The sequence below is a fragment of the Ailuropoda melanoleuca genome, chromosome 9 (genome assembly GCF_002007445.2).
Source record: "Ailuropoda melanoleuca isolate Jingjing chromosome 9, ASM200744v2, whole genome shotgun sequence".
NCBI classification, from domain to species: domain Eukaryota; kingdom Metazoa; phylum Chordata; class Mammalia; order Carnivora; family Ursidae; genus Ailuropoda; species Ailuropoda melanoleuca.
The window spans coordinates 69,092,244-69,118,418 of record NC_048226.1 but is presented as its reverse complement, the minus strand read 5'-3'; the positions used below and the strand labels follow the sequence as shown (position 1 = coordinate 69,118,418).

Sequence of the window (26,175 nt, the reverse complement as noted above, 5' to 3'; positions counted from 1 at the left end):
CAAACTGAGGACTTCAGAGGGGAGGGGGGTGGGGGAATGGGATAGACTGGTGATGGGTGGCAAGGAGGGCGCGTATTGCATGAGTACTGGGGGTCATACACAACTAATGGAGCATCGAGCTTTACGTCGGAATCCGGGGATGTACTGTATGATGACTAACATAATATAATAAAAAATCATTTAAGAAAAAAAAAAAAAGACCAAATTCTGTCACCTCATGAAGGCTCTATTGTAGTTGGGGAAGATAGACAATAAAATTAAGGTGATAGTATAAGTGTTAAGGCAATCAGCAAAGTGGAGCAAAAAGGTGTTAGAAATTTTTACTGGGAGATAAGGGAGGGTGCTACTGAGAAGGGGACACTGGAGTAGATCCGAAGCAGGTGAGGAAGGAGGTATGAGGATATGGTGGGAGGTGGGGGGAAGATTTGAACCATGAGGATATGACAGGAGGCATTCAAGCTATAGGGATGTAGGGTGGTGGCATGTAAGCCATGAGGATATGGGAGGATATTTAAACCATGAAGATATGGGAAACATTTGAACCATGAAGATACAGGAGAACAGGGACATCCAAGGCCAAGAGAACAGCATGTGCAAGACCCTAGGAAGGAGACCAGGAAAGCTGAAGTAGAGGGAAAGAATTTGAAGATAGAAGGATGTATGGTCAGAGAGACAATAACATGATGATGACGATGACGACGATGGTGATGATGGAGGAGGAGGAGGAGGAATATTGCCAAGTGCTTACTCAGCCAGGCTCTGCTGCGTTATGTCACTTGATCCTGACAAAAACCCCAACTTACAATTAAGGAGAGCGATGCATGAAGAAGTGTAAGTCCCTAAAGGCCGTACAACTAGGATGTCTTGTCACCAGGATTGGATCTGAGGGCCCTCTGATTCCGACACCCATATACTTAACCATTGTGCTTTGTCACCCCTCCTGTGAAAAGAGATCAGCCCCAAAGAGTGTCTGTTGTATGCTGGGGGACTTTGTCTTTTCCTTAGCTAGCTTATAGTGACTATACTACCATCCCAAAAATCCTGAGACCGCTCGGTTTCCTAGGCAAAACAAAATGTAAGGAGAAAGCCAAACCTAATACCATTACTGATAAACTTTGGCCCTACACAAAGAAGATATCAGCTCCCCACATATTCTTAGAAGAAAGATTCACTGAGGAGAAGTCCATACACAGTAGCTTTGGTTACTACCAACTGAACAATCACCGGGAATATTTGCCAGCCCCCTTGGCTATTCACCTAGCACCAAAATGTGTGAATAGCCCAGCTGTCCTCACTTCATGGAATTCTTGAAAGTGACACAGGCAATGGTCAATGGCAAATAGGCTCAGCAGAAGGGAGCCTTCATTTCTTGAGGATCCTCCAACACCCACGTCTTTCCCAGAGCGGTACCGAGACATACCAACAAAACTCCATGAATACGCTTAACGCTCCCTCAGAAGAGGAAGGACGGCTGAACGGGGGAAGTGATAACCTCCATCCGTGAACACCAAGTAAGATTCAACAAGTAGAGAAGGAGAGAGTCACAGTTATACTATTGACTATTAGGAAACATCTCGATTTTTACAGTGGGTTTTGTGTGTATTCTCTCGTGAGCTTTGTTCATTGGCCATTGTGAGGACCAGTGTGGCAATAAAAACAAGTGTACAAGTTCAGGGGAGAGTGTGGAATTTGGTGATTCCTATGAGTTTGGGCATGACCTTGAAGGACCCAGAATGCCAGGCCGTGGGGTTTAGCCCTTAATCTGTCATCATTAGGGAACATGGAAGCTTTTTGAGGAACACTTGACTTGATCAGGTGGAGTCTTAAAGACAGTTACTATTTCTGAGCTCAGGTAGGAAATACTGAAGGCCTGGATTAAGAAATTGGGCAGTAATTAGAAATAAAGTTAAGAGACAAGGATTTCTCTATGGCTATTTTTCCCGCCTGATGATGAATGGAGGTTTTGGGTTTTGTTTTTTGTTTTTTTTTTCCACCTCTGATCTTCTAATGAAAAGCTGGCTTAAAAACAATAATAAAACAACTGAGAATCATTTCTTTCCCCAGGTAAGGAAGAATTGATTCAGATGATTATTGATATCCTGTATTTGTTAGTGGTATATAATATGTATCCAATTTGTCCTGAAAATGCCAGTCTTGTCCAGCCAGACCCTGGATTAAAGTCTCCTTATAGCACTAGTACCTTCCCAAGCTGGATGGTTAATGCTCTGGGGTTTCTCTGAACCTGCTCTGATTCTACCCAAACCCCACGTAGCCCTCCCCAGCCTCAGGACAGAAGACCAGAGCAAGATACAGCGTCCTGCTGTCCATCCGCTGCTTCTCTCATGGGACCTCTTGCTTCATTTCAGATTAGAATAAAAACTTCCACGCAGGGAAAACACTCAGCTGTAGGGGTCTGGCAGGAGTCCTCTCCGGGGACAAATCTACAAATGCCTTTCACGTTTGGCAAGTGATCCCAGGGAGCGGAGTCAGGTTGAAACCTAACAGTGGTTCTCTTATTTTCTTCCCTCATGTGACTGTTTTGCTCTTGTTTTTCTAATTCTCCTTTAAAGCAGGGGGAGAGCGTTCTCAAATCTGGAAGGCTCATCTTTGTAAACAACCCACTGAACCCTTATTTCATTTAGATTAATAGTGGATGTGTGCTGAGCACCTGTTGGATGCAAGACACGATGTGGAGCTTTTCCTGGTTCACTGGGACTCCTTTTTCTCGTTTAGTCCTTCAGACAGCCCTAGGAGAAAGGTGTTATTATGCCTACTTCCTGAAGAAGAGTGAGACCAAGAGAGAGGTCAGATGACTTCCCCAAGGTCACATAACACGGTACTGTAATAAAGACTTCAATCGTGTTCCTCTGCTGGAAGTCCAACTCTGTTTCCACACACACTGCCGGAGGACGCGAGAGCTTAGAGATGCTAGTTCATAGTCTTCTTGTTAGTCTTCTTGCCCAGACATTTGTTTGATGGATAAACATTCATATTTCAGCCGTGTTGGCCAGGGTAGAAAATGATCAATGTTCCAACGCTTCAAACACCACAGGTGATGATGGAGCAGGAATGTGGAGGGGGATGGGAAGGGTGCTTCTGATCCTGCTTCTCTTCCTCTCGTCCTTCCGGTAAAATCAAGGTATAATAGCCCTCTCACCAACTCCACAGCAACATTGTAACAATAAAGTCTTAATGAAACTGCTTTGAGCTGCAACCAGAATCCCAGATTCCCTTCCTTTTCCTATCCGATGTGAAATACTATTTTTTTAATAAGAATATTCATGCAAAGCCAGGAAACAGTAGATGTGAAACACGTGTTTGCTGAATAAATTTAAAAAAAAGAAGTATAAACTATTCTTAGACTCTATGGAGGGGCTTGTAGCAATTAACTAAATGCATCTGTGGCCCCGAGAGGATGTCTAAAAACAGGGAGTAGAGCTCCGGTACTTCCGGCTGCTGGTGAAGTGGTGAGGCCTGGATCCCCGTAGCTGACCTGTTTGTCCTCCTCGGCCCATGATGGCTTACTGTTTTGCTTCATTGTTTTATCAAAACCCAAGGTAATGATTCCTGTCTTTTAAATGAGAGAATATTTAGCACCTTTAGTTAAGTAGACATTTCTGGCGATCAGAATTCCACAGAGGTCGGCCTTGGTAGGGTCTTTGCCTATGACAGCCCTGGAGGAGTGTTGAGGACCCCCAGAAGTCCCCCCTCTTGCCACCATGCATTGACCTGGCCCCTGGCCCCGAGGCGGCCCAGAGCAGGTCTGATGGCAAGGGAACATCTGCAAGCCCTCAACTTCAGGCTTTCCAGCAGTTTCTTTCTGTGAGACAGCTTTGTAGTTTCTGCAGGCCCAGAAGGTGAGCATTTAGTACGGCCCCTGGACGCATACTTACTAGGGCAAGTGACGCATACCGTGTAGGTTCACCCCAACTGCTGACCATGCAGGAGGAAGTGATGGGGAGTCAGCCGTTAGCTGGACGTGAAGTTGCAGAGAGAGGAGTGGACATGAGTGAAGGTCAGGAGGGGAAGCGTCAAGAAACAGAGCACTTAGGGTGCTGTTGGGACAAAAGTACTCTTTAGGCCAGAACAAGAGAGGGGGCATTTCCATGCTCATGGTCATGCCCTCTTGAAAGAGCAGGCTGAGTGTGCCCTCCGAGGTGCTAGAAATAGTAAAGGCTACACTCTCACATGTGTGCCTGTAACTCAGGCAGCCCAGAGGGGCGGGGGTGGAATTCCCAATTCAGTTCCAATGCTTCTTCAAGTCTAATCCTAGCTGGTGTGTAAAGTCTTGCAAAATGCACTGTGAGGATGTGAAGGCTCCAGAGGAAAGTGGCTTGTTGGAGAATTTCTAAGGGACGGTCTAGAGATCATGGTACTTACCAAAGACATGAAGAACCTCTGTGTAATATATATTACCCAGGGAATCCAGGAACCAGGACTAAGGTAAATGCCAAGGGAATAAAAGAAAAGCAGAATCAACCTAAATGTCCATCAAAAGGGATTAGTTAAACAAGTATCATGCAGTGGAATGCCAAAGGACCGTAAGCATCACACTAGTAACCGCTCTGTCAGTTCCCTAATTCAATGCTTGGCTCAAGGTCAGTGCTCAGTACTGTCCATTGAATCAATCAATCCATGAAAATTGAGCAATTTAAAAAGATGAGATACATCCATATGTATAACATGGAAGAGTATGCACAGTATACTTTTCAGTGAAAATAAAGGTTACAGAACAGGATGGTGTGATCGCATTTGTGGTTGGAGTGTACAGATTTCATTTATATGCATTTAAATGTCTAAGTGGACATATATAAAGAAAACTGTCAACAGTGGTTATCTTCTATAGAGTAATATTGGATCACACAGGAGTGTTCCTGTTCTAATTTCTGTGTCCCCTTATTACTTATAGTTTTTACAATAATGACTTATTACTTTGGTAAAGAGCAAAAGCAAAAATGATATTTCCATTTTGGGGAGGGAGTTGTTCGATAACGTTCTATTCAGATTCTATCATAAATATTGTTTTATTGGCAATAATCAAGGAAAATAGAATGTGGAAAAGAGCCCACGACCAGGCCCTCTGTAGTCTGAAATGCAGCGTCTGTAGAATGAGAGCCTGGCTGATCCAGAGACTGTGAGACCTGTTCACCCGGAGAAGACCAGCGGTGTCTCCTGGCTTTCCCACGCAGCCTGGGGAGGGCAGCGAGAAGAACACGGCTCTCTAGTGGGTCTCCTGCTCACTGCATTTGGGGACTGGTTCAGTTCTCGTCTCAAACCCCGTCACCTCTCTGCCAGGGGAGCAGGCGTCAGGTGTGTGACCAGCAGTCAGTCCCAGGTGTGGGTCAACCTGCCCACCCTCATGAGGAAGAAGGCCTCCCTGCATGCCGTGGCCTTGGGACAGGCCTGGAGGGGGACCATTCTCCAGGCAATGTCAGCAAAGCCACCTTTGTGAGGCACAGGAGGTGGTAGGAAATAGGTCTCAGATACTCTTACCAGAGGCCAGAGGAGAGAATATTCTTTGGGCAACATGAAAGGAAGTTAGTGAAATTGTTATATGATTTCAGTTCTCCCTCTTTAATTCTTCCTTGTATGCACCACTGTTTTATTTCCTAATTTGCCCACTGTATATAAATATATCAGTTTATGTATAGGTTCTCCTTTAAACTCCCGCTAAGAGACAAGTTCCATTGAAGAGAAATTTCTGGAGCAGTATGCTCTTCAGATTTTTCTGTAGTTCCCCCCCCTTTTTTTTTTTCAGTGAAAATCAGGGACAACTGACCTAGAAATGAATTTGCTGGATTTTAGCCACCTACAAGATTCAGATGGCTGCAATATCTGACATCATAGTAAATGAACACTTGTTCCCATGCATCCATAATTTTTATCACTTCCTTCCTTACATTTTTAGGAAACTTTTTCTGGTTATGTTTTCATAATGTAGACATTCCATCAGTCAAAAATTCAGAGCACCTCTTAGAGGACAAGGTCACATGTCCCAGATAGGCACATATTTTAATCAACCTGGTCTCTTTCTAGAATCACTGCGGGGTCTGTGTTCCTTGCCACCCCTTGACCTGACTTCAGCTGCTAGCATCTTGCAAATTCCATTTTAGGGGCCCTCGGTGCTGTTTGCATTGAGACTTCTCTGAAGTTAAGCAGGCTTTCCAGAGTGAGTTGGACTTCTCCCTGGAAAATCTCACTCTGGACTCTCAAGAATGAACTCATGGAGTCTGTGGAACTGGATGAGGTATCACAGATGCAAGATACAGAGAAGGGAGCACCTGTATCCCACAAGTGTGTCCACCACTCACCCTTTCCTTTCCTGCTTCATCATTTTTAGGAGCTGTTCCTTTTTCTCTTTGTGTTAAATGGAAAGTTGACTTTATGTTTCAGATTCCTGGTCATAGTTCTTTGCCAGTGGTTTGGTGTCTTCTCATCCTGTATATTTTTCCTTTCTCATCTGTGGTCAGTATTAACCCCAGGTTAATGTTTTGGACCCTGGGAGACTGGATGTGACCCAAAATAAGTTGGGAAATTCCACACCGCCCATCCCACGGTAAACTACTGAATAACAGAATGCTGATGTCGCTCAGAGTTGGTGTGCATTTCACTTAATGAAATACAGCACAGATTCGGCTCAAAGTAATCTATATAAATATATATAGTTCTATAAATATTTATACATTTATTAGATATAGGATATACATTTTATATATATATTTAGTAAACATACATTTTCATGTATCTTATATATATTTAAGATTTATATATATAGGCATATAAACTAAAAGGTTGAGATATATTTATTACTTAAAAGTCTTGTTCAAGGCCCTGAAGCAAAGGCCCTTAGAGGAACAAGATGGGCCATGTGGGAGGCCAGGGGACCTTGGGCCCAGGGGACTGAGAGATGTGTCAGAGGTGGCCCGGGGTGGCTCACACGGAGCCTTGGAGGCCCAACAAGGAAGTCTGAATTTAATTCTAAGTGCGTTCGGAAGCCCTCCTAGAGCTTTAGGCAGAGAAGTGACATCGTCTGTTGTGTGTTTTTAAAAGGTCACTCTGGGGAGCAGAGGGGAAGAGACTGGGGCAGGGTGGGGATGGGAAGAGGGGGCATCAGGTGAAGAGGGACATCCCATTGGAGAGAGTGATCCGGAATCCAGGATGGAGATGATGGCAGTTTGAACTGAGGTGGTGATGATGGAGATTCTGAGAAGTTAATGGATTTGAGACAGATTTGGGGACAAAAGGGAAAGGAGTGACAGAGGAGTCCTAGGGCTTTGGAGGGGGCGACTGGGTGGCAGATGGCTTCCTCCACAGATGCAGGGAAGGTGGGGGGGAGCACTTGGAGAGGGAACCAAGAGCCAGTTCCTTCTGTCCCAGAAGGAATGCTTTCCTGAGCTGAATGCTTTCCTGAGCTGGGCACGGAAGACACAGAAGCCAAGCAGGCAACCTTGTGTTTTCCTGCTGCCTCGCTGGCCTCCTTCTTGTTCTCCCTTGCCAGCTCCTTCTCCTCCCTCCACGTCTACGTGCCAGAGCAGATAAGGGCTCACTCGTCTCCTTTTCTCATTCACCCACCGCCATGACTTGGGGCTCTCATCCCGTCATTGGCTATAAATACCGTCTATATGCCAATGACTCCCAAATTTATTCTCTCCTGGACCTCTTCCTCTAACTCCAGACTTTGCCTGTCTAGCTACCTACTTGACATCTCCAACTGGGTATATGCTGGGCATCTCAGAATGAATACCTGCACGGAAGCACGGATAGCCATGTCCCTGCCTCACCCCAAAGCCCTGCTTCTGTATTTTTCCAATTTCAGGGTCAACTTCATCCTTATAGTTGCTTAGGCTGGAACCTTGGAGTTATGCTGGACCATTCTCTCTGTTCACAAACCATCAACCAATCCTATGGACTCATGTTTCAAACTGTATCCAGAATCCAACCACTTCTCACCTTCTCTGCTTGCTGCCACCCTGGTTCCAGCCGCCACTGCCTCTTGCCTGGGTCCTTGCCATGGCTTCCCAGCTGTCTCCCTGCCTCTGCACTACCTTCTTTTAGTTTACTCTCAAAGCAGCAGTCAGAGAGTCCCTGTTAGAATATAAACCAAAACCCTGCAATGGCTTCATCTCACTCGGAGTGGAAAACACAGCCCTCAGCGTCACCTACGGGTCCCATGTCACCGGGCCCTCATTACTGTTCCAGTTTCATCCGCTTTCCTCCCCGCCCTCCACTCCAGCCACATCCTTGGCACACTAAATCTGCTCCCCGTCTAGACCCTCCTCTTGTGCTGTTTTCTCTGCTTGGAATAGCCTTCTCCCAGTCATCTCCACGGCTCCCAACTTTACCTCCTCTCTTCCTTTCCAAATGTCACTTTCTTGGTGGGGCTTTCCCTGGCTTCTTAGTTCACATTTTGACACTCACCCAGCCACGCCTGGCATTCCCCAACCCCCTTCCTTCTCTACTTTTTCTCTGTGGAACAACTCCAACATTTCCCTTGTTTATCTCATGTATTCTAGGTCTCTTGCCGCTAGACTGTAAACTCCGTGAGAACTAGGGTTTGTCTGTTCCCTGATGAATTCCCGGTACCTGGAGCCACGCCTCCCTCCTAGGGGACACTTATCACCTATTAGTGAATGAGTGCTAGTAGGGGGTTGTCTCCTCTCTCTTAACTACTTCTTTCTGTGGAATTGTCTTAACGTCTGTCTGCACTTTGTGCACGGAGTTAGTAGGGCGTAGTAGTAAAGCCAGTGGACAGCGAAGAGCAAACGGAACTTACCATTTGGCTGTCTCATCCCAAGCTGTGTGCCTTGGGATAAGTAGCTTGGCCTGAGATTTCATTTCTTTGCTTATAAAATGGAGGAAGCTGTCCTGTCTATCCCTCAGGGTTGCCGTCAAGTTTCAATAGAACAATGGGTGAAGGGCCATCAAGAACAAAATGTGGATTTCATTTACCACAGCGTCTGGCCCTGTCTCAGTGCCAGAGCTTTTTGTATACGACTGTCTCATTTAATTCTCAATTCGGTGAAATACAAACTCGCACCACTGAACTCATTTTATAGATAAGAAAACCGAGGCGCACCAAAAAGTTAAGTGAATTACTTACACCCCAGGAGCTAGTCAGCCATTCACCCAGGATTTGAACCCAAGCATTTTTATTCCATGGCCTGAGTTTTCCCCACCATGTTCTACTAGCACAAAGTTAATGTTTTAATAACCAAATGGAGTAATGAAAAGGATTTGACCTGACGCGCAACTTTTGTCTCCAGACAGCTTTTTTCTGGACTGCTAATTAATACAGCATTTCCCTGATGGTATTTTTACCCCTCTTCAACTCAAACAGGCAGAAATCTCTGTTTTCGAAAAGAAAAAGGTATTGTCAGGCATTCCTCTATCTTTCCCCTCCTCCCCCAGGGAAAGGAACACTATCGCATGTCCCCGGAGGTTTCTGTTGTACAGTTTAACCAAGTCCAGATGGTTTTCTCAAGTTCAGACATCACACTTAGTAAAGAATTTGTAGTTATCTACTGAAACAAATTCTGGACTAAGTTGCAAACACGGCTTCCCAAATCACTTATTGCATGCTCTTCTGCCTGGTTTGTGCTATGGCCTTTCTGTGCTAATGAATTTGTAAGTGTGGTTTAGTTACTGTTTACTGAAAAGTAGCTACACACAGCTCGGTCTCAGCGGGAGACTTAGCCAAAATGTTGAGGCAATTTGTTTCTAGTGCAAAAACATCTAATAAGTGAGAAGCACTTCTTAAACATGGGGAAAGGAACTTTAGTTTTGAAGAAGCAGTGTTGTATAGACCCAGAAAAAAAGAAATCATTCTTTAAGAGAGTAGATTTAAATATCAAAATGGTATTTTTTTTTTCCCTACGGCTGGGCACACGGTGATTTGCACAGAACCAAAGTATAGGAACGGTGATTTGATTGAACAGCACACCAAAGAGCTGTACTTTAAAAAAAAAAAAAAAACCAAAAAGGACAGCCTGAAATTACTTGTAAATTTCATAAAAATGTTCCAGAGTTCTGTAAGCCGTGTATTATGTATTACCTCATGTTTCTGAATTCTTGCCTCAGGCAAATTGCCAACTTAGCAACTAAATGACAGGTTTAAAATTCTAATACAAACCAGCCTAACTTTGCTTTTCTCCCTCCAGAAATAAAGGGACACATGAGGGAAATGAAAGTTTTTGGAAGGTTCAGTTTATAAATTGTCCTTCATTTGGAGCTGTAGTTGAGTCTTGCTCTTGCATAAAATGGTGTTTGCCTGGTTTCACGTGAAGAGGGGACTTCCTGCCCCTGCCGCCGTTGGTCCTGCTAATGGGATGGGTGCTCTGCTCACCCGACCCTTTCGGAGGGTCCCTGTCTAGGAAAGGGGGGTGGGGGTGGAGCCCATTCTCCTCCAGTGCAAAACTCAGAAAACAAAATCAGTCAACTTGCCAATTACTAAGAGTGCTTGGCACTTCCTGAACTATGGATATAATGCAAGAAGTTTGAGCAGTGTGAGATGCAAACACTGCCCTCTAGGAATTTATTTTTCGTGGGGGCAAAAGACAGGGATGCAAGCAATTCAATATAAGAGATCCCAAACTGGGGTGCGTGGGGGGTGTGCAGCCAGGTAAAGGGGGTCAAAAGGTACAAACTTCTAGTTATAAATAAATCCTAGGCTATGATACACAGCATGATGACAACAGCTAACAATATTGCGTATTTGAAAGCTGTGGAGAGAGTAGAACTGAGAAGTTCCCATCACAAGAAGAAAAGATTCTTAACTAGGTGAGGGTGAGAGATGTTAACTAAACTTAGTGTGGTGATCGTTCTGCAGTGTATTGGGTCATAACATTGTACCCCTTAAATGCATACAGTGTTATATGTCAATTATAGTTCATAAGATGGGGGGAAAGAAAGAGATTCCAAGACCAAGACTTAACTATCAGATAGCTTTCGTGACTCAAATAGCGTTCTCACAGCCAGCTCATTGCTGTAGCGGAAAGCCTCTTTCTCTGGGAAGATTATTACAGATTTCCATGTTGTAATGATTCGTCTGTCTATCGGTCGTTCCTTTGTTCATTTACTCACCAAATGTTATTCGTGGGGGCCGGAGAGGGACAAGTAGTCCCAGTAGAGACTCCGACTCAAGGGACTGACCCTGCAGAGGGAGGGAGACAGACATTAATAAATAGACGCCACAAGAGAAAATCTCAAAGAAAATTGGGACTCACGATTAAAATGGGGATATGTGGGCTTTCACACAGTCCATAATTTTCCAAGCTTTACTTTCAGGATTTTTTCCAATATAGGAAAAATGCAGAGTATAAGTGCAGAGCCCCTTTATGAGAAGGGGCATATCTTGACCGTGCTTAAGTCATAAGACTTTGGAAATGGGAACTAAGGTCAGATATCACCTCCTCCGGGAAGGCTTTCCTGATAGCACCTACGCCCCCTTTTGGCTTGGGTGTCTTCTCTATGTTCTCTCATCACACCACATCCATTCCCCTGGTAACCGTGAACTGAATATCTGTTTCACTGTCCCCTCACTGCCACCACCACTTCCGAACTTACACAGCTAGGGGCTCCTGAAGACGGAGGGGCCACATCTCACTCTTCCTGAATCCGCAGCACCAGACACCCGCCTCATTTCTGGTGCTCGCTTAATGGTGATGGCTCTGTGAATAGGAAGATAATTCTAGTGTTTTCCCCATCTAAGGAAAGCAGCCTTTGTTCCCCACCCTATGTTAAGTTTAAAAAATAGGTAACGAAAGTGTACTTATTCTTGTTTTTTGAAATGTAAATGTACTAAAGCATATGTTAATAGCATATTTAGATAAGCAGGCGTATAAAAAATCTGGAAGGACACACACCAAAATGCTAGCAGGGTTATCTCGAAGTGGTAGGATTTGAAGCAAGGCTAACTTTTTTCTTTATGCATCACTGTACTGTTTCACTATTCTACCATGGTTGTGTACCACTGTTACAATAAACTATGAAGTTAATTGTATTTGAAGGAAAGTTTGGCCTCTTCCATAAGCGTGCACTTAAACGGTTTATGAAGCCTCATCTTTACCATCTGAACCCAATGCTGCCAGTGAATTGACCTTGTGAATTTATATAACCCGTCTGGCTTGGTGGCAGTTAATGGTATTAGATGGGTTTGCCTTTTCCTTACTCGTATCTGTTTTATAATATTCAGAAGGTTCCCAAGCAGCACTTTCCTTGGAAATATTCTAGCAACAAAACATAAATTACTCTTTTGTCTCTCTCTCTTTCTTCCAGCTCTCCTCCTTAAATTCTCCCTGCTAATGCTTGGATTGAGCGTTAGAGCCTCAGACGTCTTGATGTCAGGCCAAAGCTCTTACAGATAGATTGAGCAGAACCAAGTAGCCAGTGGCTCTGGCTCTGGCTCTCCCCTCCTTTCTTCCTCCCTCTTTTTTTCATTACAAATCCCTCGTTTTCACATGGCTCAGGACAGAAGTAGTATCAGTTTTCTGGTCAGTGGTATTTCTGCTAGGCATCTTCTCACTGCCTTTCTATCATTTTGTGTGGCTGAGTTGCATAACCAGACAGTGTTGTGGACCAGAAGAGTCTATTTCTTTTTCCCAAAGGAACAATCACAAATTATAAAGTGTGCCTCCAAAACACAGGTCTGAAAATGAGACGTCTTCTTCTCCCTCTGCAGCTGAACCCCCGCCGCCAGGATGGGCAAACAGAACAGCAAGCTGCGCCCAGAGGTCATGCAGGATTTGCTGGAAAGCACGGACTTCACGGAGCACGAGATCCAGGAATGGTATAAGGGCTTCTTGAGAGACTGCCCTAGTGGACATTTGTCAATGGAAGAGTTTAAGAAAATTTACGGGAACTTTTTCCCTTACGGGGATGCTTCCAAATTTGCAGAGCACGTCTTCCGCACCTTCGATGCCAATGGAGATGGGACAATAGACTTTAGAGAATTCATCATAGCCTTGAGCGTGACATCGAGGGGAAAGCTGGAGCAGAAGCTGAAATGGGCCTTCAGCATGTATGACCTGGATGGAAACGGCTACATCAGCAAGGCGGAAATGCTAGAGATCGTGCAGGTACGTAGCGCTAGGCCCTTACGACGCGAAGGGCATGAGTCACAGGTAAGAACTGGCAGGTGCACCAGCCAGCATGGGGCAGGTGCCCATCTAGGTTTGCCCGTGCCGACCGGTGCCCATCTAGGCTTTGATTCGGCATACCCATTGTTTTTGAAAATGCTGAACCTATATTTCCAAATAGGAGATGACACATGAAAATGAAGATGGGTTGGCATCTCTTGAAAACTCAGATCTGGCAACACTGGGCCCCCATTCTTGCTTGGCCTAAGTCAAGGGGGTCACCCTACAGATGGACGTACACTCCTCAGCAAATCCTGCTCACCATGGCCCCTCCATCCACCCATGCCAGTGACCTGCCCAGACCCTGAGGCTTTGGGGTTATAGCCCCCAGAGTGGTGTCTAATGATCAATCTCAGACCTGGGGTTCAAACCCTGCCCCTTTCAGTCCCTACTGAGAGATCAGTGTCCTCATCTGTGAAGTGGAACTGCCAGCCGTAGCACCCATGTTGTGGGGTTAGCTGAAGATTAGATATGACTGTCCATGTTCCGTGCCTAGCACAGTGCCAGCCATACAGAACAGCTCATCACCAGCAGCCTTAATTTCCGACTTTCTTAGACTCGAATAAAGGCAGGGATCTCTGGGCTGCGTTCTGTCTCCTCAGAAATACAAACATTGTAGAACCAAGTCCTCGATCATTTAAATAGAAAGCACTCCATGTTATTTCCCCAAATCACTCACCCAGAGTAAATACCCTGAACAGAACAGGAGAAGGGGCCCTGGTGTTGGCCACATTTTCCTCATCAGACCCCAAGGGAAGGGGGGGGAGGGGCATAAGGAGTTGTAAGTGGTCATGGCACTACCAGCTTGATCGGCAGTGAGTGGGAGCCAGGGAAGAACGTGGGGGGACTGAGACACAGCTCAAGGGAAGATCAGGACAGCTTCAGCTGCAGGCAATAAAAAGGACTAGGTAGGTGGGCTGGCCATCACTCACCATCTTGGCAGGCGAATGGGCACAAGAGGAAGGCATCTGGAAGCAGACAGCAGTCCAAGAGAGTGGGCAGTGGGCTTCCTGGAGGGCTCATCTCAGAAGCCAGCACTCGTTCCAGAGTGTTGGGCTTCTGAGATAGATCTGCAGCCCCTGGGAGAACAGGTGGGGTGCTGGAAGGGAGGGAGGGGGTGGAACACAAGGAGACAGAGAGCATCCACTGCTGGTGACTGACTTGTCATCCAGCCCTTGCAGCTGAGGCCTAGGGTCTGCCTCTGGGCAGTGGGCCTGAACCCGCACGGGCTGTGAGAGGGACAGGTGCACATGGAACCAGGTGCGGAGCAGGAATCCAGTTGACCTCTGTACTGGCAAACTCTCCCAGATCTGCCAACTAGTGCTTTCTGTGCTCCTCCTTCCCCCGGAGCAGCAGCTATCTGAACCGGGTGTGCTGAGTTAATCCCTCAGAGACAAGATCTTAAACAGAATAAAGGATTTCAGGAGCGCCTGGGTCGGTTAGGTGTCTGCCTTCGGCTCGGGTCATGATCTCAGGGTCCTGGGATCAAGCCCCATGTCAGGCTCCCTGCTCAGCGGGGAGCCTGCTTCTTCCTCTCCCTCTGCCTGCTGCTCCCCCACTTGTGCTCTTTCTCTCTGCCAAATAAATAAATAAAATCTTAAAAACAAACAAACAAAAAGAATAAAGAATTTCTCCCCTCCCTCAAGGATAAATGTATAAAAAATATAATGTCAATGGTAAAAATACGGGGAGTATAGAAAAAATGTAAAAGCAAAAGAGAATTCTCCATATTCCCACTCCACCTTCAAAGAGAATCACTGCTATTAATTTTCTAATATTGGAAAATCATATTTTCTGGTCTTATTTCCATGCATTTGAAAACATCTAATTGATTTCATAATGCATATGAAATTTTTATCTTGCCATTTTCACTCAACATAATAATACAAGCATTTCTCATATCATAAAAACTTTTAATAACGATACTTTAATAGCTGCATAATAGTCATACGATATAATTTACTTTCTCTTCCTCTATTGTTGGATATATAGGCTGTTTCCAGGTTTTATTAATATACATGATACTGTAATTTTTAAATATAAAATAACAGATAATTCTTGTGCATGAAGCTTTTTCTATATTTAGGTTTATTCCCTTACAGTGGATTCCCAGAAGTACAATTACTGGGCCAAAGGGAAGGAGCATTGATTTCTGAGGCACTCGATGCTCTCTGCTGAACTGTCTCCCAAACAAACTCCCTGAGTGAATGAAGGGTGTGCCTGGCATTGCGCCTGGCCAATTGGTCTTCATCTTTGCTAATTACACAAAAATTTAAATTTCAAAGGTGATTCGTTTTAATTAGCTGTATTTTGTCTCCTTTTGGGGGGAGTGCGGCGCTCTGCCTCCCTGCTGAGAAAGGGCGGGTAGGTTCTCCTTTTGAAGAGAATGACGTCCTGATTGGGATCTAAGAAAAAAAAATTCCTGGTAGCCGCTGTGTGATCTCCTGTTGGACATTTGTGCGCAGTTCTGCTGGCTGTCCCCATCAGGGGTTTGGTGGCCAGTATTGATGAAGATGTTGACCCCCCAGTCAGGGAGAACCTTCCAGACGAACATCAGACCATTCGTGCATTCGTTTCACACCTCCCGTTAAGCACCTGCTGAGTAGCTGGCCCTGGGAATGGATTGTGTGGGCAGGGCTCCAGACACCCTCCCTGGGCTGTGCAGCTGGTTTGCAAGGGCGGGTGGGGACTTTGCCGAGGATGTGCGGAAGGTGCTAGTAAGCACTTGCTGAGCCCTCGCCGGCTTCCTCTGTGTTCAGCATGGAATGTAGAAAGTGATCATAAAAACCAAGCACCAGGGGCACCTGGGTGCAGCGGGTTGGGCGTCTGCCTTCGGCTCAGGTCATGATCCCAGGATCCTGGGATCCAGCCCCACATCGGGCTCCCTGCTCAGCCTGCTTCTTCCTCTGCCTCTCCCCCTGCTTGTGCTCTTTCTCTCTCTCTGTGTCAAATAAATAAATAAAATCTTAAAAACAAAACGAAGGGCCATTCAGCCTCACAAAACGTTTTCTCCACTTGTAAGTAGCTCGGTCCACTCACAGGCCCACGGAGAGCTTCCAGGTCATCACGGGAAGGACTCGGAGTCCTTAATAAATGCTTATCTACTCAGGGTGTTTTAGGAGCCTGCAAATGGAAGCCGAGTTTCCTTAATTGTGTTCTACCGCACCCACACTGATGATTAATATTCACGACCGTGGGGAGGAAACACTGCAGCGCCCTGAGGCAATTTCCAAATTGCCAATGAGATTAAATTAAATTTAGAACCATTTTCCTATGAAGGGCTGTGTTATTCTACTCTGCTACTTGCCCGCTGACCTTCATGGATTCCGTCTCATTCTTATGCTAATGCCCGGGTTGCCGGTGACTCTGGATGAACTGCAGGGTGGAGGGTAATACCAGACTTCCCCGTCTATTTTTTCCTCTTTTCTCTCTGAGCCCTGGCCCTGTACTAAGACGCTGTGTGCCTGTGAGCGGATTTGGGGGGGGAGCAGGGGGCAGGTTCCAGTTGGTCGGCACCACTGAGGAAGGACCTCTGCAGGGATGCGTGTACTTCAGAGGAATCACTGTCTGTTGGGTTTCTGCTTTGTGTTTGGGTAAATATATGTTAGGGAGTGATGAGACAAGAGCAAGCTGTGGGCCCCAGAATCATTCACAAACGGCGGTTCTATTGGTTAAGGTGAGTAAAATGTGTAGCCTCATTACAAGTGCCAACGTACAAATTCTTGGCTGAACTTCTCCTCCAAGACTCAGAAATTCAAGCAATTTAATGAAATGCAAATTCATGGTGCGTGCCAACAGACGCTAAAAACTGGTCAGGGTGTAGATTGGGGTCCAAACAAGTTTATAATTAGGCTCAACAATGAATGGAGTGTAGTATTCCATAAATTTTCTAGTTTTTCTTCCCTGACGTTGCTTCTGGTAGTTCAGCTCTGGTAGCTGTAGACTGTTGTTTATGGTGACAAGCTTTGGTCTCTGTTGTAGACTAATACTGAAACACACCGCGGGAGTGTCCTCTTGCTGCTGAAACAGATTACCGTAAACTTAGTTGCTTAAAACAACACAAAGTTATTCTCTTAACAGTTTTCCAGTTCCGAGGTCTGAAATCGGTTTTCCTGGAGTAAAATCAGGGTGTCCACAGGTTGCGTTCCTTCTGGAGGCTTTAGGGGAAAATCTGTTTCCCTGCCTTTCCTGGTTGCTGGAAGCATTCCTTGGCTTGTGGCCCCTCCCTGCATGTCCAGAGTCAGCAACGGTAGATTGAGTCCTTCTTACACCAGCATTTCTCTGCGCAGCTCACTTTGCTTCTCTCTTCCACTCAGAAAGACCGCTGCAGTTACATGGGGACCAGCCCATAAGGACAGCCTCTCCCCATTGCAAGATCCTTAACTTAATCCCGTCTGGAAAGTCCCTGTTAGCATGTAAGGTAACATAGTCACAGGTTCCGGGGGTAACAACATGCATACCTTTTTGGGGGACTGTTATTCAGTCTACCACATATGCCAAAATGCAGTTATGTTCCTTTTTAAAAAAAAATAATTTTGTGCTCTATCAACATCTGGATGAACAAACAAAACCATATGCAGATTTATTTTTAGAGTCTAAAATGAACATTTTTACATTCACGTGTTTGTTTTTTTTAAGTGACAAATTCAGGAACATGGTTTAGGCCCAGTATTTTATTATTGCATCAGAACTGCCTCTCACAGTCACAAGCCAGACAGGAAAGAGCGCTGACCTTTCCTCATGTCACAGCAGCTCCTGTCCTCCAGGTGGGGCCACAAGAGCAGGGAGAAGCCTTCCTGCCCTACGCCCCAACCCCTCCGCCCAGCTGGAGACAGGTCTGCGCGCCCACACCTGTCACAGCACAGGGTCTGAGGAAGGGGCCAAGCGAGCGGGAAAGGGGCGTTGCTGATTTGGCCACGGTGCTTGGATGCTCCCTGGCATGTTAGGAAGCTCAGTAAATGTTGGCTACCATTATTCTATTGCAGTTTCCAGAGCTAGGACAGGATGTTTTCCTGCTCAACAAAGGGAGGTTGTTTCCCAAAGGGCAAGGTCATAGGATCTTCTATTAAGTTTTAAGTAAAATTTACCTAGTCCTAAAATGTGTGTTCACAAAGAGGAGGGGGGTAAGCCAACGCAATCCTCAATTGATGGAACTCACAGATATTTTGGAACAGGTGACTTTAGGAGTTCCTGACCTTCACCTGTCCTATCAAACACCAGCCCATCTGGGAGTAACTAAAATTTCTGGGCTACTCTGATGCTCAGAGGACTCTGATAAAAGAATGATCAGCTTTCCAGGAGAGAATGTGTTTGGCACCAGGAATCCCCCAACCCGAACTGTTGCCCTGAGCCCACAGGAAACTTCATGCATTGGGACTCCTTGGGGAAGACCTGGCTGGACTGGTTCTCAAGTTCAAGTTAGAGACTTTCCGAGAGGATATACACAGGCTGACATAATGGTACCCAGTACAGTCCTCAGGAAACTTTGAAAACTAGGCTGGAAATTTTCTAATTAGCATATTTATTACTTGGATGTTAATGATCGCTTCCAAAATATTGGTGTTCAAATAATTATTGTCTTGGAATCAGACTCTCCCTCATTGTTGTGATTTGGGGTTAATTGGCATTTTTAATGAAGGCAGGGTGAACGTCAGGACACCCTTACTCTACCTTTTCCTGCCTTTCGAATGAATAAAACCTGAGGGAAGGAGATGGGGAGTGTACCGGCAGCTCATCGCAGAGATTGCATTTTTGTGTCTTTTAGCAGTAGTGGAAAAAATTTTTTTTTCTCATTCCCTCATGTGATGAAAGGCATGTAGACCTAGATAGCACTGGATGAGAGGAAGGAGGTGATGGGCAGGGAAACATTTGCCCTCCAGGAGCGCCAAACAGACGCATGGTTTAGTCCCAGCTGGTCGCAAGATCACCAACCAACGTGTGCGTGTCTGCACCACTGCGGACCAAAGCGAGGACCAGAAAAACTTCCTTACGTTCTTCCAGAGGCCCTTCCTGAGTGGCACTTGCATTTTCCCCCCCAATCATCTTTCTAAATTGATGTCATAGATACTATATCAATTTTAATATGTTCCTTGGAGACCTGAAACACTGTGCTGTTTTGATTCTGGGGGGGAGGGGGAAACGTGGGTGATGGGACAAGAGCTTCTAATCCATTTTAATATGGTTCCTGGGAATTCAACTCCACACCTTTGCCTAATTCTCAATTTTGAATGTGGACCAGAGATGTGATGCTGGAATGCAACTTCAATTTCTTTCCCAGAGGAAGCTCCAAAGCAATTGCTTAGCTGGTGACTTTCTCGAAGAACTAATCTTCATGCTTGCAGTTGTGTTTGGTTTATCCCTTTCTTATTAGGGGGTTAATCTTATGACCAGAGTTTAAGTCTTAGCACCGAGTATGCCATCTGGCAACATGAGTGAGGCGCCCCTCTGGCCGTTCCCTCCCCGTGGCCTTCGTGGATTCCTCTTCTTTCTTCTGCTCCCTGCACATGGATACTCCCAAGCAGAGTTCTAACTACAGCCTGTGTTTCCTCCAGAAGTCTCCTCTCCTCAGTGCTTGTGATGGGCTAGGCCTAGTGCTGGGGCTTTCCACACTGTGTCCAACTCCTAGGTCTCCCGTGACAAATTATCATAAACTGGGGGCTTTGAACAATAGAAATGTATTCTGTCACAGTTCTGGAGACCAGAAGTCCAAAATCGAAGTGTGGACAAGGCTGGTTCCTTCTGGAGACTCCTGGGGCTGGGAGGGGAGGGTCCTCTGTTCCATGCCTCTCTCCTAGTGTCAGTGGTGACGCAGCCCTCTGTTTCTTGGCTCACAGCTGCGTCACTCTGGCCTCTGCCTCCATCATCACATGACGCTCTCCTCGTGAGTCTGTGTCCAAATTTCCTTCTTCTTATATGAACTCCGGTCACTGGATTGGTTAGGGCCTGTCTGAATCCAGTATGATCTTATTTGAAACTGATTACATCTGCAAAGACCCTTTTCCAAATAAGTTCACCTCACCTTCTTCTCACCTCCACCACCTTCTGAGCGGACATGAAATTTTGCAGGATACTGTTCAACCCCCTGCCCGTGCATCATCTCACTGAATCCTCATGACAACCTTGTTAGCCCCACTTTATGGAGGAAACCATGGATTACTTCCAGATCTCCACCTCTGTTATGTCCAACTTTTTTTTTTTTTAAGATTTTATTTTCAAGTAACTTCTACACCCAACAGGGGGCTGGAACTCACAACCCCGAGATCAAGGCTGCACGCTTCACCGACTGAGCCAGCCAGGTGCCCCTGTTATGTCCTACTCTTAGTGACATCCCCACTGAGCTGTTGCACTGGTATTTCAAAGTCGGCATTCCAAAATCGAACCCATCACTACCCCCCTAACCCCCCCCAGCTGAAGGCCCATCATACAACAGCTCTGGAATGTCTGTTTAGGACAATAATAAAAGGGCTCTTTGGACAGGGCTATTTGAAGCTGCTTTTACATTGCACTTTATGTAAGATCGAAAAAATATAAACTGTCCTTATCTAAAAATGATGAGTACCACCACTGACTTGACAGAAGACAGTGGCAGGAGGAATGATAGATTTCAGAAAATATTAAGGAGGTCTATTTAACGGGTCTGCTGACTGTTAGATATGGAGATAGATGGCAGAGGCACCAAAGATGTCTTTGACTTGACAACGGGATGGATGGTAGGGTATTCACACACACACACACACACACACACACACACACACACACAAGTTTTGGGAGGGCAACGATGAGTTTGCTTTTTTCAGATTAATGTCTTACATGAAACCTAATATAAGAATGGAGCTCCTTTGGTTGAAAAGGGACAGGGCCTTGTCCCGTCATCCTCTCCCCTCCCTTGAAAGTACCTACAGCACCTGGGTAGAGCGTTAGGAAAGTTCCTAACTTAATGTATTCTTCTAGGCTCTAAACAAGAAACTACTTACACCATTCCGGATACACAGACATCAATCCTATTTCAAAAGTGTTTCCAAGAAAGATCCTCGTGGCCTGTCTCCACTCTCATTTCCTGATAGGCAAGATCTTTCTATACGGGGTGCTGTTCTTTATTTAGAATCTAAATGCAACCCTGTGCTGCTTAACTTCTTGTGCCGTTGGTTGGTTGTCACGGGGCCTTGGCTGTCCTGTCAGAAGATCCTCCATCTTCTGGTGAAAGAAGTCAGTCTGGTTTCCTTCAGAGAGAAGGTTCAGCTTTAACTCTTGGAGCTGTGCCTGCCTTCCGCTAACTCTACAACTTTTATCAGTGCAGACGTGACTCCTTCTTTTCCAGCATCCCAAGAGGGGGTTCATTCAGAAGGAAAAAGAAAGAAAAATATAGGCCATGAGGAAGCTGGTGAGAGCCCTGGCCACAGGGCAGGCACCGTCCCGAGCCTACGAAGGGCCAGAGCCAGAGCTGGGCTCTTGGGTGTCCTAGAGCTCTGTGTTTACCCAGATTCAAGAATGAGGCTCTTCAAGTTTAATTAAAAACAGGATGTCCCTGCCGGGCCTCTCATTGACATTGCTAAAAATAAGTAGGGAAGTAGCCTGGCCTCTTCATGGTTTAATCCCATTAAATTTGGGGAAGGGGGGGGAACTGGAGCTAATAAAAGACATGATTTGTTTCAGATTGCTGTCTGGAGTTGCATCTTTTCTCTCCCCGTGCTGTGGAGCCCTCGATTCTGAAGTTCTAGTGCAATCGGCTTTGGGTTGTTGATGCCGTGGGAAAGGGACAAAGGGACAGACAATTTCCCATATGTGGTTTTGCCAGGCTGCCATCTACTTACTCATTGTGGGACCACTGGGATTTGTCACCTTAGCTCTTTGCTCATTGCTCTCGTGCCACACACGTCATAGAGCTGGTTTTGTGAATAATCCACTAATCCCTGTCTGTGAGTTGATGCACATTAAAAAAAAATCTAGTCTAGAGTTATGAAAGAGCCGTCTGGAATGCGAGGCCTCACTTCCTTCTCAACCCTACAATACACGCAGACATCGTGCCTTTGCCCCATTCCAGAAGTCCTGCTGGCAAATATACTCATGTAAGGGCATCCTGACTTTCTTTGTTCTTTCGGGTTGGGTTTTGGTTTTTATATTAACCCATCTTTCTCTGTGCCAACCCCATGTCTTTGGCCGAAGAGCTAAAGGCTTAATCTCTTAAAGACCTGTTGACTGTGGGGACTCATTTTCTAACACGAATCCATCTGTTTGCTTGGTCTTTCATTCATTCGTTCAACCAAGAGTATTAAGGGAATAATCGCTGGGTTATTACACAGTTGGCTTCCCATCAGAATTTCCAGAAGAATTTCATGAGCTCCAACTCTTAGAGGCTGACAGTTCCAAGGAATGCTCCAGACCACGGAGTTTACTCGCCATCACGGGAGCCGGAGGTGGCGTAGGTGAAGTTATTAAGGCCTCACTGGAATCACTGTACCATCTAAATGGTGCTCATAGAATGGGGTACTTCTGGTCACCAATACAGTGTCTGTGAAGCCCTTTGCCAGAGGGTTGGGGAGATATACAATAAGAAAGACCGTATCGGTCATTTTGACAATTGACTTTCCGCCACCTAGCACATAGTTGACACTCAATAAATAACTGATGAGTAAATTGTGAATGACAGTTTCTTAATTCTCTGAACACCACTGCCTATAAGAAGGGAGTAGAGGTGGGTTTGGGGAGTAGGTGCAAATAGGAAAATCAGATTTCATATCACTTCTTTTTGTGGCTTATTGGAGAACTTCAGGTACCTTCACATGCTCTTTGGGGCCCAGGGGTCCGTCCTGTCCTGCTCTGGAGCCACATCTTGTCACACGCTCCCCTCCCCCCTACCCCCCTCCGCACACAAGCTCTCCGCCTCCTTGCCATCCCTCCTACCCAGGTGTCCACGCACGTCTTCCCTCTGTCCTTCTCCTCTGGGAGCTCTCCACTTCCTTCATTTCTTTGCAGTCCTCACTCCTCAGGGATGCCTGCCCTAATCCTCCTGGCAAGGAAGGCCCCCTGCTACATTTGCCTTATTTGACAGTAAACCCAGGAGGGCAAGGCTGGGGCAGATAGGCCTGGAACGTAACAGCCGATCGATAACTAGCTGGGCAATGACTGAGGGAAGGGATGGAGGCGTGAGCAATGGGGAGGGGGTAAACTGAGATCGGGGATTTTCTTTACCTGGGGTCTGTGGGTGGGCTTCTGAATGCACAAGCCCCTAAAGCTGTCTGCGACAGTGAGTGTGGACCCCCGAGCATGTGTGCCTGGTTTCTAAGGGGAGAGCCCATAGCTTTTGACAGACTGAAGAATTGTGGGGGCTGAGGGCAGGCTGCCCCACGATGGCTACTTTGGCATGAAGATTATTTTGAGTTTACAAAGCGCTTGAAACCCGGCAGATTCAGGAACAGCTCTTAACCTCTCCCACAGCTGCCTAAAAAGAATTTAGGTAGAGAATCCAGGACTAGAACTATCAGCACAGAGAACGACATTATGGTATGAACGAGGAACGGTAGACGGGGAGGAACCCGGCAAGGCCTGTTTGACCCAAGTCCTCCGCGTCCCATTGTTTCCGAGTGGCCCAGCACACATTTGTTTACCAGACATTTACTCTTTTTCATCTTCCCATGAACGGCTCTCTTTCCCTTGGAGTTCCAGACCCCTACCCTTTCTCCTTGAGTCAGGATGACATATATGCCTCCTTTTGCCTATCTTTGGAATTTCCATGTCTTTGTGGATTCCCTGTATGTATGAAATTAAATTTGATTTTCTCCCATTAATCTGTCTCATGTCCATCCAGAAGGGTTTTTGAAGGGCAGAGGAAAGCCTTCCTCTCCAACAGAATCTTTAAGGAGTTTCACATTAATATGTTTAATTATGTGAAGAAAGGAGAAAAAGATAAGTGGAAGGTGAGAAAACCAAGGATAAAGGGGAACTTTATAATGAGAAATGGAATAGAAGAAAATGGAGAGGAGGAAGAGCCTGAGAGGTGATTTGGTGGTGGTCAGTTATTCCTGAATGAATCCTCCAAACTTAGGGAGCCCAAGTCTACGCAAGACCCTTTGTTAGGAACTGTCAGGGTTTCAATGAATAGCCAGATCGGACTGCCGCCCTCCTGTCTAAGAGGGGATTGTTCTGGGTAACTACAATTAGAGGGAATGGGATGAGATAATCCAAGAGAGGTTTAGAATACAGCCATTTGCTAGCACAGCAGAAGGGAACTTACACATAGCAGAAGGAAGACCCTAGAAGACTTCCTGGAGGAGGATAACATTTCAACCTGCCCTTAACAGGTGGGTAGGATTCCAAGGAGAGTGGAGAGGGGTAGGTGAGCACTCAGATGAGAGAAGAGTTTAAATAAAGCTGCTGGTCCAGGAAACCAAGGTGGGTGTTGGATGGGCTGTGGGGCTCTTGACACATCTGAGATGGGAGCTGCCCCCTTTGGTCAGTGATAGACACAAAGCAGGTGGCATTTGGAATTACCAAGCGAGATGAACTTACTGAGAGCAGAACAGACTCAGGGAAGAAGGAGTCCACCCCAAAGAAGTTCGAGGATGTACAATGACTCAGCACTTCTGCCAAAAAGTAAACTCATCGTTTACCCACAAATGCCTCTCCCATATCACCTCTACAGATCCTGAAATGTGTCGGCTCTTGCTCCTTTAAAGAGGCGTCCTTGTGCGATCTAGTGGGGTACTGATCTCGGGATGCTGTCTTCTTGTTGTTGTTGTAAGATTCCTTGGCTTATGAATTCACACAATATTTAGATTGTGTAAGATTGAAATCCGTGTGAGGTGTGTGTGTGTGTGTGTGTGTGTGTGTGTGTGTGTTCATTAGTTGGTGCCACTGATTCCCTTTGAACTGGGTCGAGTTACAGAAAGCTTCCATGTGGGAGCAAAGAAACCTGAGGAGAAGGTGCTAGATTTCAAGACATTCCTGTTCTGGAAGGAATCCTGCTCTCTACTACCCTTATGAACTATTCACCTGGTCCAGGAAATCCCAGCACCTGTTTTCCCATTTGTAAAAAGAGCTCTATCCTGAGGGGCTTTCCTAGTTCCCTCTAGGAGCCTGGTGTCCCCAGAGGTGTGGCACGTGGCACTCCAAACCCAGCACAGACAGCAGCATAGACCCGAGCTGGAGGGGACAGCAAGTCGGGGTCCAGGAAGAAGACAGAGCATGGCTTGCCCACTGCTTGCTCACTTCCGTTTGCTGGGGAAGCAGACTATGGGCCAGGTTTATCCCAGTGACACCCATCCTCAGGGACAGGGCCATAACTCTGAGCTTGACCTTTCTCCCAGGCAGGATCACTGTGGAGGCCACGTGGAGTTCAGCAAGGGCTTTGGGTGGGTTTCAGACAATCCTAGGGAGCCTGGCCTGAGGGACCTCTGTGATCCCGAAGGGTCAGAACACGGGGTGAGTCAGTTTTTCATTCCTATTTTATTGATTGGGATTAGGATATTTTCTACCCCCCTTTCTCCAGAATATTTTAGGGACTTGACGCAGGGTTGATCCTAAGTAAGACTATAAAGCTAATAAGTTGAGCCTTTAGTATCCATTTTTTTTCTCCCACATTTCCCATTTGGAGGCTACCTTCCCTCAGCTGTCTTCCTTTCTCCCCTCCTTCCAACTATCCCATGGCATCTGGAGCTTTAGAACTTTCCAGATTTTTTCTGCCCACCCTCTGGCAAAATCTCCTTTTTCTAAAACTCCTTTCCAGGACGAATTAGTGAGTGAATCCGATTAGCAAAGTCATGGTCTGGGGATGACAATGACTACATTACTTCCAAATTGAAACTCCCTTTGACAACAGGCCTTCTGGGCCTCTACTGAGTAGCACGGGGGTCCACGGTGGCAGGGGAGACCGTTTCAGTACCGCTTACAAAACTCAGTAGAACGTCTGTTGTTGCTCATCAAATTTCAGATGTACCCAATTTATCTCAAGCCTCGAGCTGCATAATTATTTAATGCAAAGCTTGAATGGCACATTGCTTCCGTCTTGGGGAGGCCCGGGAGCTTGCTGGGAAGCAATGTGAGGCAA

The 26,175-nt window shown here is 46.0% G+C and overlaps 1 protein-coding gene across 14 annotated transcripts in view; it reads left to right on the top strand.

Annotated features, from left to right (window-relative positions):
• NCALD (neurocalcin delta) overlaps window positions 1-26,175 on the top strand; it is a 405,829-nt gene that overhangs the window by 368,465 nt on the left and 11,189 nt on the right. For all 14 annotated transcript variants that reach the window (XM_034668398.1, XM_034668391.1, XM_034668395.1 and 11 more), the window contains one exon: window positions 12,677-13,073. In XM_034668398.1, the coding sequence (XP_034524289.1) occupies window positions 12,696-13,073 (378 nt within the window). In that variant the 5' untranslated portion in view covers window positions 12,677-12,695. The remainder of the gene's footprint in view (window positions 1-12,676; window positions 13,074-26,175) is intronic.